The 15,601-nt window shown below is 42.3% G+C and overlaps 1 protein-coding gene and 1 pseudogene across 1 annotated transcript; one reads left to right on the top strand and one right to left on the bottom strand.

The window, feature by feature from the left end:
• Positions 1 to 502: 502 nt before the first annotated feature.
• On the top strand, positions 503 to 5,501 carry LOC112642826 (olfactory receptor 10R2-like; annotated as a pseudogene).
• Positions 5,502 to 14,467: 8,966 nt separating this feature from the next.
• On the bottom strand, positions 14,468 to 15,601 carry LOC112642827 (olfactory receptor 6Y1). The gene is made up of 2 exons (XM_025420634.1): positions 15,575 to 15,601; positions 14,468 to 15,451 (listed from the first exon to the last, which is right to left on the bottom strand). The coding sequence occupies exons 1-2, from the start codon at positions 15,599 to 15,601 to the stop codon at positions 14,468 to 14,470; spliced, it is 1,011 nt and encodes a 336-aa protein (XP_025276419.1).

Here is a 15,601-nt window from a genome sequence, read left to right as displayed (position 1 = left end):
AAGTATCTTCCACTGATGGGAAGGAAATAAGAGGCAGGTCCTAAGTCCATAATTGTGTCAAAATGTGACTCTAAAAATATGACTGACTACAGTATTTTTTCTTTTTTTGACTACAGCATTTTTAAGATTTTTTCCTGCTTCGAAACCTTAGGGGTCTTTGAACGGGTGCTGTGCCGCAGCGAGGCTGAGGAAGTTTCCCTGGGAGGAAATATTTATTCAGGAAGATGCACTGAACGGATGAGGTGTCTTACAAACCCCAGGATCCAGCAGCTCTTCGGCAGGACTCACGTGCACATCTGACACTTGCTGGAAGCAGCAGGAGCTACCATCAGATCTCGCTGGCAGCCTCTGAATGTGATAGGACTCAAAGAAAAAAACTCTTGAGTGAGGAATGAGCTCATTTGGGAGTTTCTGCTGCTCGGCAGGCAGCTGCTGGGGACTGCCAATAGGAACAGCTCTGCCTGGAGCCACCCCGGGGCCTGCAGCAGACAGCCCTGTGGGGATGGACCTTGCTGACAAGTACCCTGAATCCTCTCTCACATCCCAGTGTGAGTCACCCACGACTCATGAGAGAAGGTACAGAGGGTGGGATTTTTATATTATTTATATTATATTATATTATATTATATTATATTATATTATATTATATTATAATTTCAGTGAAGAGGAAGCATAACAATTTCCAGCAAACTTGCAGTTCTGGAAACTGTGTTGGCTGAGTCCAGCAATAGAAGAGTGTGACTTTGAGCCCCCTCCCCAATGCAGCAGAGGGGAGCAGTGGCACACAAACACAGAACGGGCACTTTGTTGGTTTTTCTCCAATGTCGCAGCCATTCTCCTCTGTGTTGGGTCAGGCTGTCAGAGAACTGGGGGGATGAACGAGGATCACTGGAGGACTCCTCAGGCCATGCTGGGTGTTACCTATGGGTTTTCATCCTAATCCCCACTCTTGGGGGAGACACTGGTTAGAGATCTTGACATCTGTAGGAAGCCAGAGAAAAGCAGTGTCAGGTCTGTGACCTGCAAACACTCCACCCTTCCGTCAGTCCTCAAATCTGTTCTTCACTGCGGTTCTGTGAGGTCTCAGCTCTGCCTGCTAAGACATCATATGTTTCCCCTTCCCTCACACTATGCTTCCATGTCCTTTCCTCAGTGCAGAATTTGTGGGGTGCAGGTGAACCTCGACTAACAGGGAGAGCTTTGTTTCTTCTTTTGCAAGGACAGAATAAGACTTGATTTGTCCTGGGGAAGCCCAGGGAAAGAAAGGGCTTCTTCCCTGCCTGCCAGGCCTCGAAAGAGATGGCCCCGTGTCACCTCCTCCAGTATGGGTTTTGACATTCACCTAGCTTTCCTTAATCAGCAACAGCTTTCAGTTCCTAATGAGCTACCAGACACTCTGGGACTAATTGCCAACTAATTGCCAACACCAGTTTTTTCCCTGTTCCATTTTTATCCAATTGGACCTGTGAGATTTGAGGTCCATGGTATTTCCTGCATCCTCTCTCCTCATTGAAAGGATTGGAACTGTGCCAAAAATAATATTGCAATAGTGGCTCCCTGGTGTTTTGGAAAGTATAAATATATACCAGCATGTTGGCACCATAGCTAATAAGAGACCAAAGAAAAGTTTTTCAATGATGCTTGAGGGGATACTTCTCACAATTCTCAGCGGAGGAAGTAGGAATCCACAGTTTGGGGCATTGGGATGTCAGTCCGAGAAAGGAATAGAACAAGGCATTTCAGGACAGAAACGATTGTGTAGTAACATTAATATTTTAGTCTCTTTTGATTAGAGGATCTCTGGGTGTCACTGGATTCTAATAGCCGCTTGCTGAGGGAACAAAGAGGAGTAGCCCTTGTTGGGTAATTCTATGTGAGAAAATATTAACTGAAGAAATTATTGAAATTTTATTACTGAAAAATATTCTATGTGAGAAAATATTAACTGAAGAAATTATTGAAATTTTATTACTGAAAAATATTCTATGTGAGAAAATAACACTGAAGATAGTGTTTAGGTCCTCTAGACAAGTGCCAGTCACAAATGATGATTTTAGAAATGTTCTGATGATTCCATGAGCTCTAGTCTTGTTAGTGACGTTACAAAGAGCATGTGAGGAGAGCAAGGCACGCATGTATATGGTCGCTTAAAAAATGGAGGCTAGTACATGCCTCTGGGAGGCAGATAAATAAAATAAAATAGGGCATCACCAACTGAACTGTAACAGGCACAGAGATGGCTTCAAACCAATGCCACAAAGTATGTTTCCTAGAGCCCATGGAATAGGCTCCTTCTCATCCACCATCCCTGAAAGACTGGCCCCTTTGGGAAGTCTTCTCCGGATAATTGAAAAAGAAAGAGCAAATACCTAAGATTCTCTGTCTCTTCCCACATTTAGTTCATTAAACGTCCATTCTCAAATGCCACATGAAACTATTTCCTGGTGACTGCGATATACCAGAAAAGTCTAACAGGTGACAAAAGAGTAAAAGGAGGGGATCCCTGGGTGGCGCAGCGGTTTGGCGCCTGCCTTTGGCCCAGGGCGCGATCCTGGAGACCCGGGATTGAATCCCACGTCGGGCTCCCGGTGCATGGAGCCTGCTTCTCCTTCTGCCTGTGTCTCTGCCTCTCTCTCTCTCTCTCTCTCTCTTTCTCTGTGACTATCATAAATAAATAAAAAAAAATTAAAAAAAAGAGTAAAAGTTGTGTCTAACTGAGATGTTTTTCCTTATAGACAGACCCCCTGCTGTCTTTGGACCTCACTATCCAAAAATTGTGTGGACAAAAACCTACTGCATAAGCCTTAGAGATGGGAGCTGAGGAGGTAAATGAATGACATTCCACAGGGACGGTCCTGCTGGTCTTGCTGGCCATCAAGAGATGCATAAAGGACTGTGAAAAGCCAGAGTCAGGGAACCTAAAGGGAAAGCACTCAGAGTTGGCACGAATGAAGGAACTATAACCCGGGGGTGTGGGATCAGCAGTCTGTTGGTCTCTTGAATTTTGAGCTACGTTAGCTAAGGAATTTCATTCTGTAATCCACACTGTGTTTTTATTTTCTTCCATCATTGAGTTGATCTAGATGTTTGCTTATTGCTTATTACTTTATTAAATTCAATAAATTCAAACTTGGTTTTAATTGAATCGAGGGGAAAGCATCCGCCCATCATTTAGTGGAGAAAAATTGCAGGAGCCGAACCCCTCAATGCCAGATGTCGCCAACACAGCAGCGAGTTCTGTTGGAAATCCAGGGAAAATGTGCAGAGATATAATGTCTCATACTGAGGAAAGGTCTCATAGATTGGACGGATTTCTGTCTGAAGTTTAAAACTACAGATAGGGGATCCCTGGGTGGCTCAGTGGTTTAGCCCCTGCCTTTGGCCCAGGGCGGGATCCTGGAGTCTCGGGATCGAGTCCCATGTCGGGCTCTTTGCATGGAGCCTGCTTCTCCCTCTGCCTGTGTCCCTGCCTCTCTCTCTCCTCTCTATGTTTATCATAAATAAATAAATAAATCTTAAAACTACAATTACAACAGAACTCTAAACCACGTTGCTTTTCCTGGCAGAGTGGTATGCAGGTGGGAAAACCAACGACCAGCTTGATTGTGAGAACCTAGATGGTTCTAGAGCTACTTCAGGCAAGTCCCCCTCCAACTTCCCCCTCTCCAGTGGGCCAAACAGGTTGTGGGATTCAATCAGAAGATAAACTGACATCACCACATTATTTTTTTTAAAGATTTTATTTATTTACTCATGAGAGACACACAGAGAGAGAGAGGCAGGCAGAGGGAGAAGCAGGAGCCACGCAGGGAGCCCAACGTGGGACTCGATCCCGGGACCCCAGAATCATGCCCTGGGCCGAAGGCAGGTGCTAAACCACTGAGCCACCTGGGCTACCCAACACATTATTATCACTAAAAATATGCACAAATAAGAGTTGGGTTTGAATGTTGGTTCAATAGTTTTGTAGAAATGAACTTACAGGGTTAAAAAGAAAATCGTAGTTGGAAATACACTGAACACACATCCAGAAGGTAATGTCAGAAGTAGCCACCACTTCCAGAAGATTCAACAACATGGGGAGCAGAAGCTGACATCTACTGACAATCTACCATGAGCATGTGCTGTGCCACGTGCTTTAACTTCTATAAGGAACTGGGGACGGAGGCGTTGTTAGCATCTTTATGTTACAGATGGGAATGTGGATGCACGGAGGACCACGCAGATGCAGAGCTGAGTAGAGCTGAGATTGTCACACGGGAACTCTGCAGATATTTCTATTCCCTAACTGCTATTCAAAATAGGCAGCGTGAAAAAAATTACCTGGACTTCAGCACTATAAGGGATGCAGGTACGTCACTGGAAGTAGGTGTACTCTGAGTTTTGAAACAGCTCCACAAAGTGACAGGATTGACAGGCCATTCCCTGCGAGCATTTCCCTTTCCTCTTCTTTTGGTTGTTTCTCAATCGTAGTGGGATGAACTACCTGCATCTTTCAGGGTAAATAAATAGCCTGTTCAGTTCAATCCTGTTCTCTGTAGGTCAGTCTTGGGGACCAAGCCAACCAAGCTAATTTCTCCCTCCTCTGTCACAGTGTTCCTATTGCTTGGGTTCTCCAACCTTTGAGAAATCCAGCTCGTCCCCTTTGCTGTGTTTCTCTGCCTGTATCTGATTATTCTGAAGGGGAACATCGCCGTTGTCATTGTCATACGCCTGGATGGCAGTCTCCAAGGACCTATGTACTTCTTCCTGGGGATCCTCTCCATCTCTGAGACATGCTACGTCTTTGTCATCCTGACCAAGATGCTCATAAATCTGTTGTCTCTGATCAGAACAATCTCATTTATTAACTGTGCTACTCAGATCTTGTTCTTCCTCGGTTTTGCTGTCACTGATTACATGCTGCTCAGGGTCATGGGTTATGACCGCTTTGCTGCCACTTGTCATCCACTTCAGTACCCTACCCTAATGAGCTGGCAGGTATGTAGACAACTGGTAGCCACCTGTGCTGTGATTGTTTTTTTATCCTCATTGACAGGCTCCCGTTTTAGTCTTTGAACTCCCTTTTTGTGGCCCCAATATAATCAACCACTACTTCTGTGACATCTCCTGGCTTGCCTGTATTGAAACCTATGTCAACGAGCCGGTCGTCCTCATTGGTGGAGTTCTAGCCCTCCTGGTCCCCCTGACTTACATCTGCATCTCTTACTGCTGCATTGTCCATACCATCCTGAAGATCTCACCCTGATGGCAAGCAGAAAGCCTTCTCCACCTGTGTCTCCCACCCCACTGTGGTCATCGTCCACAATGGCTGTGCCTCCTCTGTCTACCTGCGGCCCTCAGCCGAGTTCTCATCTAACAAAGTCAGGCTTGTGACAACGACCTATACAGTTGTGACTCCATTGTTGAGCCCAATGGTTTATAGCCTCAGGAACAAAGATGTCCAGATGGCCATTCAGAAAGTGATTGGCAGAGGAGGATTTTATCCTAAAGCTCTGTGATGAGAATACTTTGCATCCCTGAAAACTTCCTTTCTTGAAGACATAGTGGCAATTATAGAGCTGATGACACTGTCTTCTTCCATTTGCACAGCATAGCATAGCTTCCCAGTGCAAGCTTCCCCAGGGTATTATTTTGGAGAGCATTGTGGAGAGCAGCCGTGAATTTGGGCTGATTGTTAATCAGGTACAAATCTCAAATACTTTTAAAGTTGCACAAGTAAGTATTTTGATTTTTCAGAACACTTAAGAATGATTTTGTTCCATTCCAGGAAGGATAGGTAGAACCTATTGGGTGCTAAATATAGCACTATTTCCCTATTGGGAAAGGTAATTCAGTTTAGATGGTTCAACCATCACAGCTTCTTGGAGATTTAAGAAGATCTTAGTAGGGTCCTTCACAAAAACTGTGGGTAAAATGGAATAAATCTAACTGAAAATTATTACTAAAATGATGAGCCATCCATGTTGCAAAGGATCCAAGGCCATCACTCTCATGCACTATCAATACAGAGCCTCACCTCCAGTATCCCAGCCTCTGACTACTCACTAGGGGCCCAGACACTATTAAATATCCCAATGTGCTATTGAGTCCCAGCTTTGTGCCTCTTCCTCCTTTGGGCCCTAGTTATTATCTCTGGAGATGCACGTCTCATATCTAATATTTAACTTACGCAGCAGCAATTCAAACCTTTGAAGAGGATAACGTACTTCCTTTTGCAGGACCTTTAACTCCCCTGATGACTCGTTTGACCTTTATGATAACTAGGAGTCTACAGACCCCTCAAAATCTTGGTTATCATTCTCTGGATTATTCTCAAGATATTCCCCATTTTGTTAATAGTATTCTTCCAATGACTCATCGGGAAATAGGTGCAACATTCCAGGTGACAGGACAGTCATCTGCCTTGTGCTGGAAGTCAATTTTAGGTCAGTCCAGCTTAGATTTTTTTTCCCCTCACTTTTCCTGGTAATTTCTGTCAATTGTGTGTTCTCCTGTGACTCCGATGTCTTTTAGACTAAAGGATTTCATGTTGTGCATCCACAGTCCTATCCTTACAAAGCCTTTTTTCATTGGTTTAGTTTAGTTGTATTATCTTCTAAAGAAACCTAATACTTTGTATTTTTTCCTTAAATCTCTGCGTTTGACTTTAGGCCAGAATATCCAGATCTTTTCATAGTTCATTTTGTGGGACCCAGGAAATCTAACAAAAATCCCCTACCCCTGGATGAGCAAAGCAGGACTAACTCCATTCTGTGCTACACCCGCCCTCTCATGTAAAACCCCACACATGACCTGCCTATTGCTTAAGATACTCCCTCACCCTAATCTAACTACTAAGCACACTCTTATCGGAAACCAACCCACATAGGAATGCGGAACCTCTAACCACCAAAAAAAAAAAAAAAAAAATGTAAACTCCGTCTTTTGCCCGCCAAACCTGCAAGCCAATTCTAACCAGAATGATAGGCTAGTTCAAATGGTTGCTATAGGGTAAATTGTGATTCAATTGGCCACCTGCGTGTGGACCGACATGACGTGCAACTTTCTATGTGTGTTACAATCTCATTGGCCACTGGCCCCTATAACACTGCTGTGCTTCTTAGTCTCGGGGTCCAAGTCCCTGCTCTGCTGTATGGAGTATACAGACCCAATCTCGAGCTTGTAAATAAACCCTCATGTACTTGCATCGGTGTTGGCTCCTTGGTGGTTTCTCGGATTCGCAATGTTGGGCACAACAATTTATGACATTGAGCCTACTGGTTATGTCCCTTGTCACTGCATTCTGTTCCTTCTTCCAGAGCTGAAGGCTAAACGGTTTTTGTTGTGTGTAGAAACACAGTCAACGGTGGCTGCGTGGATTCCAGTGCTGATTTATGCCCAATAAAGAGCACTGGGCTAGGCACACAGGCCTGCCAAGCACCGACTGTGATGGCTCACGTGCTCAGACGTTTCCACCTTCATCGTGGGTACTCCACTAAACAGAATCACCTTCTCCATCTCCAGGAGCTCCGTTTAGGGGTGCTCACCCTCAACTTCTGCTCCATGGGAATCACAGAATATGTGCTCTTCTGCAGCACCTGTGAGCTCTAAAAAAGAAATAGCTCCTCCCTTTCCCAAAGTATGTTCCTGGAAAGGACATCAGATCGGCGGGCAAGCAGACAAGATGATTTGTGACACAGTCGGGATTCCCTGGCCGGCAGCATTATAGTAGGCAGACGGCACAAGCAGGAGCCTGAGGGAGAGTGGATTTCTGAAGTGCAATCAGGAAATCTTTTCAGGTGCTTGGGAAGTGCCCTGTATTGTCACAGAGACCGTGCCACGGTTGTGTTCCCTGTCCAGTCTCTCGTGTCCCCACCACGTACCCCTTACAAGTCATGGTTATGGCAGCGATGCCCCAGAACAACTATATCATTGATAACTGCTCTTAAAGCTCATGTTCTATGCTTTACTGTTCAAGGCTTCCCTTCCTTCTTCATTTCGACAAACCCCCCACTGTGATGAGATTAAGTGGACAGAAGCGGTGCAGCAGGCGAGGTTTCCAGATCCAGAGATGATCCAGAGAAGGCAGTGTCTCCCCTACAAGACTCCCCTTGCTCATCAGACTATTTTTCCCGATTCTACGGTCAGAACTTCAAGCCACTCCACCTGATCACTCTCCTCAGAGTTTCACTTGTCCTTTCTAAATGTTTGCTTATAAAATAAAAGAAGAGATGAGTGTTGTGTGGCAAAACCTCAGCCTTAAAAGCCCAGTGATTCAACTTTTCCAACATTCCTTTTGAAGTTAAATGCTGCTGGAGAAAATCAAGTTAATAAATCAGATCATTACAATAAAATAATAATCAACACTTTCAAATGTAAATTTTTTTACTTTTTTTTTCCTGAAAAAAATATCAACCTATGCTTTGCAAAAGCTCTTGCACATATACTCACTTCTACCTAAAACATCAATTTACTGCTCCAGTCCACAGCCCTCTCCCTCAGTCCTTCCAAACACAGTGCCACTCCAGGACACTGTATCATTCTTTACGGGAAAACACCAAGTAGCAGACTGAAACGCCCTATTCCTCTGACCACCGACTTTACAAAGGTACCTGCCCCACAATTATTCTAATATTTTTTCCACTCCTGTTCGAGTACAAGGCATCTCCTTCAGAGTTGTCAAATATCAGTCCTTTTCCTACTCCTTGCATTTTGTCTATTCCCTATGTATTGGTGCTCTCCGAATCCCTTTCTATGTAATTAGGGCTTTACCCCCATCCTGGACAAACAGGGTTCAGGATCTGACATTATGTAAATGGACACAAAGTAGGAGTGGGTCTATGTTTTTCAGATTGGATGCTTTCAGCACAGTTATGCCAAAGCACACACACTTTCCCAAATGTTGATATAAAGAGAAGTTGGAGCAGCTCCAAGGAACCCAGACAACTGATCCTAGAGAAAGACTTTTTCATTTCCCCTTGATTCATGGAGTTTTAGGCAGGAAAGGCAACCTCAGAATAGATATTGGAAAATGAGGGGAGGAATCAACATGCTGATATCAATGCAATAAATTAATACACCAGCTTTCAAACTCTATCCATGATTTATCCTTCCTTCAAATATTTACATCCTCACACAGACAAGGATGGTGGTTCTATCTCATTAAATAAAAGATTTTGATTGTGATATTTATATACATTGTAAGTGGCGCTCTCTTTTTTTTTTTCTTTTGGCTCCTCTTCCTACACATTTTTATATTAAATGTGTTTATATATATACCAACATTATATATACATGTATATATACATGTACATTATATATATATATGTGTGTGTGTGTGTGTATATACACACACACACACAAAACCTTGAGTAACTTAATGAATATCAATAAGGTAAGTAACAACTCTTGTTCCTACCAAGATGGGTTAATAGAAATTGGATGAGCACTGGGTGTTATTCTATATGTTGACAAATTGAACACCAATAAAAAATAAATTTATAAAAAAAAAGAAATTGGAGTTGAACCCCCACCTTAAAAAATTAAATATTAGGAAAAATATACAAAACAGCAGTTTTCAGGGCACCTGGGTGGTTCAGTGGTTGAGCATCTGCCTTTGACTCAGGTGAGGGTCCTGGGATAAAGTCCTGCATCAGGGTTCCCACGGGGAGCCTGCTTCTCCCTCTGCCTGTGTCTCTGATTCTCTCTCTCTGTGTGTGTCTCTCATGAACAAATAAATAAAATTTTTAAAAACAAAAATAAAACAGTAGTTTTCAGACTTTGGACAACAGGCAGCATAGGCCCCCCAGAAAAGAGACCAGACAGATGTATAACATTTCCATTATCATAGAAAGTTGCCTTAAAACAAACACTGGTAAGCCAAAAATGAGGTAAAATGGAATTGCTGGAATATATTCAGTTACTTTAAAAAGACAGTAAAAATGGGATAAAAATGTAAGACCAGAGATTATCCAATTGGATAACAAAAGATCTACTTATATACAGTCTCTAAGGTGACTACTTTGATTATGAGCAACAAGTAAGTTGAAGATAAAAAGAAAAAAAAAAACATACCATGACACCCAAATGAAATATAAGCAGAAGTGACTGTACTAATATCAGCTAATAAAATTAACCTTAGAACAAGGGACATTCCTTGAGACAAAGATGTAATTTCAGAATAGTAAAGAGTTCAATCCAGCAAAAAAACATGTGAATCCCAAATGTATATGCATACAATCACAAAAATTGAAAATTCATTAAGTAAAACTCTGATAAAAAATAATGAGAAACAGATGAACACATAGTTCATTGAGGAGTTCAACACTTTAGTCTCAGTAACTGAAAGAATAAGGATACCTAAAGTAGGGATATAAAATGACTAGGATATACTATATATGTAGCTATAAAATATATAAGGATATAATATAATCAATGTAATATAATATATAAAGATAAAATAAAAATGTAGAAGATTTTAGCAATACTCTTAACCAATATGATCTAATTGATATTTTTGGCATGTTCCATCCCAAAACAGAATGCACATTCTTTTAAAATGTCCAAGGAATAGTTACCAAGATAGACCACATACATAGCCATGAACAAGTCTCGGAATATTTTGTAAGATTTAATTAATATGTAAAGATATGTTCTCTGGTTACAATTAAGTTAAAACTAAAAAACACAAAGATATCTAGAACATATCAATCAGATTATTTACACTTAAATTCCTCCTAAATAGCTGATAGGCCAAAGGGAGGAAAATCACAAAAGAAATTAGAATTATTTTAAACTGAATAAAATGAAAACATGACATATCAAAATTATTTGGAGGCAATTAGAACAGGGTTTAAGGGGAAATGTATAGCATTAAATGCTTATAATACAAAAGAAGAGATCCAAATATATAGGCTAAACTTCCGTCTTAAGAAACAAGAAAAAAGAACTAATTCTAGTAAGTCAAGCAAAAGAAAGGATATTATGTATGTTCTTCACATGATAAAATAGTAAAGAGAAAATCAACAAAACCAATAAAATCAAAGAAATTTTATTGAAAAAAACTTAAAAACTGATAAATCTCTAGGGAAACTGATCAAGATAAAAGAAAGAAGACACAAATTATCAATATTAAGCAATAAGCAAAAGCTACCTTACATGTACTGTAGATATTTATTTATTTATTTATTTATTTATTTATTTACTTATATTTTTATTTATTTATTCATGAGAGACACAGAGAGACAGAGACACGGACAGAGGGAGAAGAAGGCTCCCTGCAGGGAGCTTGATGTGGGACTCGATCCCAGGACCTCGGGGTCATGCCCTGGGCTGAAGGCAGAGGCTCAACCACTGAGCCCCCCAGGCCTCCCTACTGTAGACATTTAAAGAAATATCATGGACAACTTTATGCTAATAAATCTGACAAAATAAATGTCATATTACGTGAAAAACGTAGTTCAAAGCTCACTCCAGAATAAACCAATAACCTGAATATTCCTAAATCTTATTAAAAACAGGCTTTATAGTTTAAAACTTTTTACAAATGAATGTCCCAGTCCAGATTAGTTCAGCAGTTAATTTAAACTAAATATTTAAGGAGAAAGTGGTATGAATACACACTTTCTACACACTTTCTTATGGACTGTTTGTGGTCCCTCAAACTCCTATGTAGAAGCCCCTGACATGTATCTGGACATGGTCCTTCATGCAGATCAGTAAGGCTGAAGGTGGTTATGTTCTCTCTCCACCACGTGAGCACACAAGAGGGAGCCCATCTGCAAGCCTGGATGAGTCCTCATCAGGAACTGGATTAGCAGGGATCTGGATCTGGGGCTTTGAGCCTCCAAAACGATGAAAAACCAAAAGTCTCTTCAAAACACCCTTTTAAGAAAATGAAAGGCCAGCCACCAAGTGGGAGAATGTATTAGTAAAACATGTATCTGAGAAATAATTGCATCTGAGTATAAGAAATAATTGCATCAGGGGATCCCTGGGTGGCTCAGCAGTTTAGCGCCTGCCTTTGGTGTCCCGGGATCGAATCCCAGTCGGGCTCCCAGCATGGAGCCCGCTTCTCCCTCTGCCTGTGTCTCTGCCTCTCTCTCCTCTCTCTATGACTGTCATGAATAAATAATAAAAAATAAAAATAAAAAAATAAAAATAAAAATAAAGAAATAATTGCATCTTAAAGGTTATATATAATTACAAGACAAAAAAAAAAAACATCTAGTTTAAAAGTTGGGGGAACTATTTGATCAGACACTTCCACAAGGAAGTTTTCAAAATTTCAAATAATTAAATGAAAAGGTGTTCAACATTAAGACAATAGAAGTTACAGCCCACGTGAGACCATCATATACCCTCCTAGATGACCACGTGAAAAGTTTGGCATTACCAACCATTGAAGAGGCTGTGAACATCTAGAATTCTCACACGTTATGTAGGAATATAGAAGAGTTGGGGTACTTTGGGATATTTGACAATCTTCGTGAACTTAAGCAGAAACTTGTCCTACTGTGTGGTGACAATATCGTAACAAGCCTCATCTCCTGAAGAGACTAAAGTCGACGGTCACAACAAAACTGATTTTAAACATGCACAGTAGCTTTATTGATAAGAGACTAGAAACAGCCTAAATGCCCATCAACAGGTACATAGAGAAACAAAGTGTGTTCTGTCCATACGGTAGACTAGCACTCACCAGGGCCAGGTAACCCATATGCACAACAACATGGAAGGGTCTTCAAAGCATGTGTGGGCTTGTAGCTGGGTGGGTCAGCAGTGGGGCCAGATGCCTGTCCTCAGGCCCCCTATGGGGCTGCAGTCTCACAGATGGCAGGGGGCTGTCTTGGAGCTGCCCGGAGGGTTTTTTTTTTTTTTTTTTGGTGGGTTTTGTTGGTGGGGGTGCCCCGAGGGGTTTTTGTTGGTGGGTTTTGTTGGTGGCAACAGCACGGGTGGAGCTAGAGGGTACACTGCTACATGGAATAAACCAGACAGAGAGAGACAGATAACATCTGTGGGGTTGAGGGTCATAGAGAAAGGGGATTAAGAGTCCACTTATTATGATGAGCACTGAGAAATGTAGAGAATTGTTAAATAATAATGTTGTGCACCTGAAAATGACATAACACTGCATGTTAATTATACTTCAATAAAAAAAAAATTGGGGATCCCTGGGTGGCGCAGCGGTTTGGCACCTGCCTTTGGCCCAGGGCGTGATCCTGGAGACCCATGATCGAATCCCACGTTGGGCTCCTGGTGCATGGAGCCTGCTTCTCCCTCTGCCTGTCTCTCTCTCTCTCTCTGTGACTATCATAAAAAAATAAAAAAATAAAAAATAAAATATTTTAAGAAACTTAAAGGCATTATGATAAATGAGCCTGACACAAAAGACTACAGATTGTGTGATTCCGTATATATAAATTTCTAGAAAAGGCAAAGCTACAATGACAAAAGGCAAAGCTACAGTGACAAAAAGCCTATCTCTCGCCAGTGGCTAGGTCTAGGGGTATGAGTAAGAGATTTAATGAAAAAAGGCACAAAGAAACTTTTGAGGTTGATGGAAATGTTCTACGTAGTGTTGGTTGTTGTTTGACAACTGTACACTTCACTTTTCCAAAATTCAGTACACTTTAAAAAGGTGAAAGTTGTTGAACGGAATTATACTTTACAAAGCTAATTTTAAAAAGCCTAACTGCAATATAAGAAGTGAAAAGTAATCGTTAATAAAATCTATGGTAGGGAAATATAGAAAAGCTTCTTTTTTCATGCTTAACATTTTGAAAACACATGATATGCTTGGGCCACTCATTGGCTTTGAACTTTTGAATCCACAAACAAGTCACTTAAGATAAGGTGATGAGTTTATTTGGATGAACACATGCCAGTGTCTGGAAAAATAGACAGATGGGAGGAAGTGAGGAGGGAAGGAGGGGGGCAGGGAGAGAGCGAGCAAATCTCTAAGTCTGTAAGAGGAAAGACGAAACCGAGTTAGCAGAGAAGAAGGAAAAAGAGGTAGAACAGAAACAGTCAGAAGGGAGAGAGAGAAGAACTGGAAGGGCCAAAATGTCAAAATGGGTTCACAATTGCCATCTTCATCTTCTGTGTTCAAAACGTGTATTTAGTCAACCAACCATCCTTTCAACAAATGTGTATTAAGCACCTACTGTGTGACAGACACAGCTGGATGCACAGATGACACGTTGGTAAAACAGACACAAATCTTTGCTCTCATGGACTTTGTATTTTAGTGGAAGAAAAAAAATCTGTCCTCATTTCAAATAATTTTTGGAAAATGTTTAGAACTTATCTGCTGAGCTAGAAGAAGAGGCTGCCTCTTGGGGATATGGTTCTATAGCGCGTTCATGCATGTACGCACACACAGGGGATCGGTACTGGAGGCCGATAGATAAGCAAAGGGCTGAGTGTGGACTGTGAGGCGTGAAGTCATCTCTGCACCCAGGCCTGAAGGGACTCTATAAAATTTTTAATTCCTCAAAGCCACGTCTTCCCCGGGCCCACTTCCTTTGCAAAGTATGGTCTTCTTGAGGGCTGCCTTTACTTCACGGTTCCTCAGACAGTAGATGATGGGGTTGAGCAGGGGGACGATGACAGTGTAGAGCACAGACACCGCTTTGTTGGAGTTATAGGCGTACATGAGCTTGGGGCGGGCATAGGTGAAAAGGGTTGTAGAGTAGAAGAGGATTACAACCGTCAGGTGAGAGGCACAGGTGGAAAACGCCTTTTGGCGGCCCTGTGTAGAAGGGATCCTGATGATGGTGCTGAGAATGGTGGCGTAAGATGCCACCACTACACAAAGGGGGACGGCAATGACCATGAGGGCCAAGAAGAAGTCCACTAGCTCAGCCTGTGAGGAGTCCTCACAAGAGACATTGAGGAGCGGAGAAATATCACAAAAGTAGTGATTGATGTGGGGGGTGCCACAGTAGTGGAGTCGGGCTATGAAAACCATCTTAATCATGGCAGTCACGAGCCCACAGAGCCAGCATCCCGCAGCCAATGTACCACACAGCTGGTTGGTCATGATGACTGGATAGCGTAGAGGATTACAAATGGCTACATGGCGGTCAAAGGCCATAACAGCAAGGAGGATGTACTCCGTGCAGACAAAGGTCACAAAGAAGTACAGTTGAGTCATGCAGCCATTGAAGGAGATGGTCTTGTCATGGCTGAGGAAGTCGCCCAGCATCTTGGGGCTGATGACCGTGACATACCACATCTCCAGGAAGGAGAGGTTGCTCAGGAAGAAGTACATGGGTTTGTGCAACTGTCCATCACTGCGAATGGCCAGGATGATGAGAGCGTTCTCCAGCAGGGTCAGCAGGTAAGCTGCCAGGAACACAAAAAAGAGGAACAGCTGGAAGGCTGGCCGTGTTGGAAATCCCAGGAGAATGAAATGGATGGTCGCTGTATCGTTATCCACTTCCAGAACCTTGGTGATCGTCACTGGCTGTGGGCACAGACAAAATCAGTTTTGTCCAGGCCTGAGCACCAGCCCGTGGTTACTGACATCGATAGAGCCCGCGCCCAGAAAACTCAGCACAATAGAAGTTCTCCTGCCTTTTGACCTTACTTCCTCCTCGTTGGTGATCAGAACCAT

This window comes from Canis lupus, chromosome 38 (assembly GCF_003254725.2).
Source record: "Canis lupus dingo isolate Sandy chromosome 38, ASM325472v2, whole genome shotgun sequence".
Taxonomy (NCBI): domain Eukaryota; kingdom Metazoa; phylum Chordata; class Mammalia; order Carnivora; family Canidae; genus Canis; species Canis lupus.
The sequence above is the reverse complement of the archived record's forward strand: the minus strand, read 5'-3'. Positions and strand labels throughout refer to the sequence as shown.

Bases quoted from the DNA above. Each gene is read 5' to 3' on its own strand.
- LOC112642827 (XM_025420634.1), bottom strand. From the start codon at position 15,601: ATGGTTCTGATCACCAACGAGGAGGAA. The intron at 15,452-15,574 runs GTAAGGTCAAAA...CTGTGCCCACAG, and splicing joins TGATCACCAACGAGGAGGAA to CCAGTGACGATCACCAAGGT.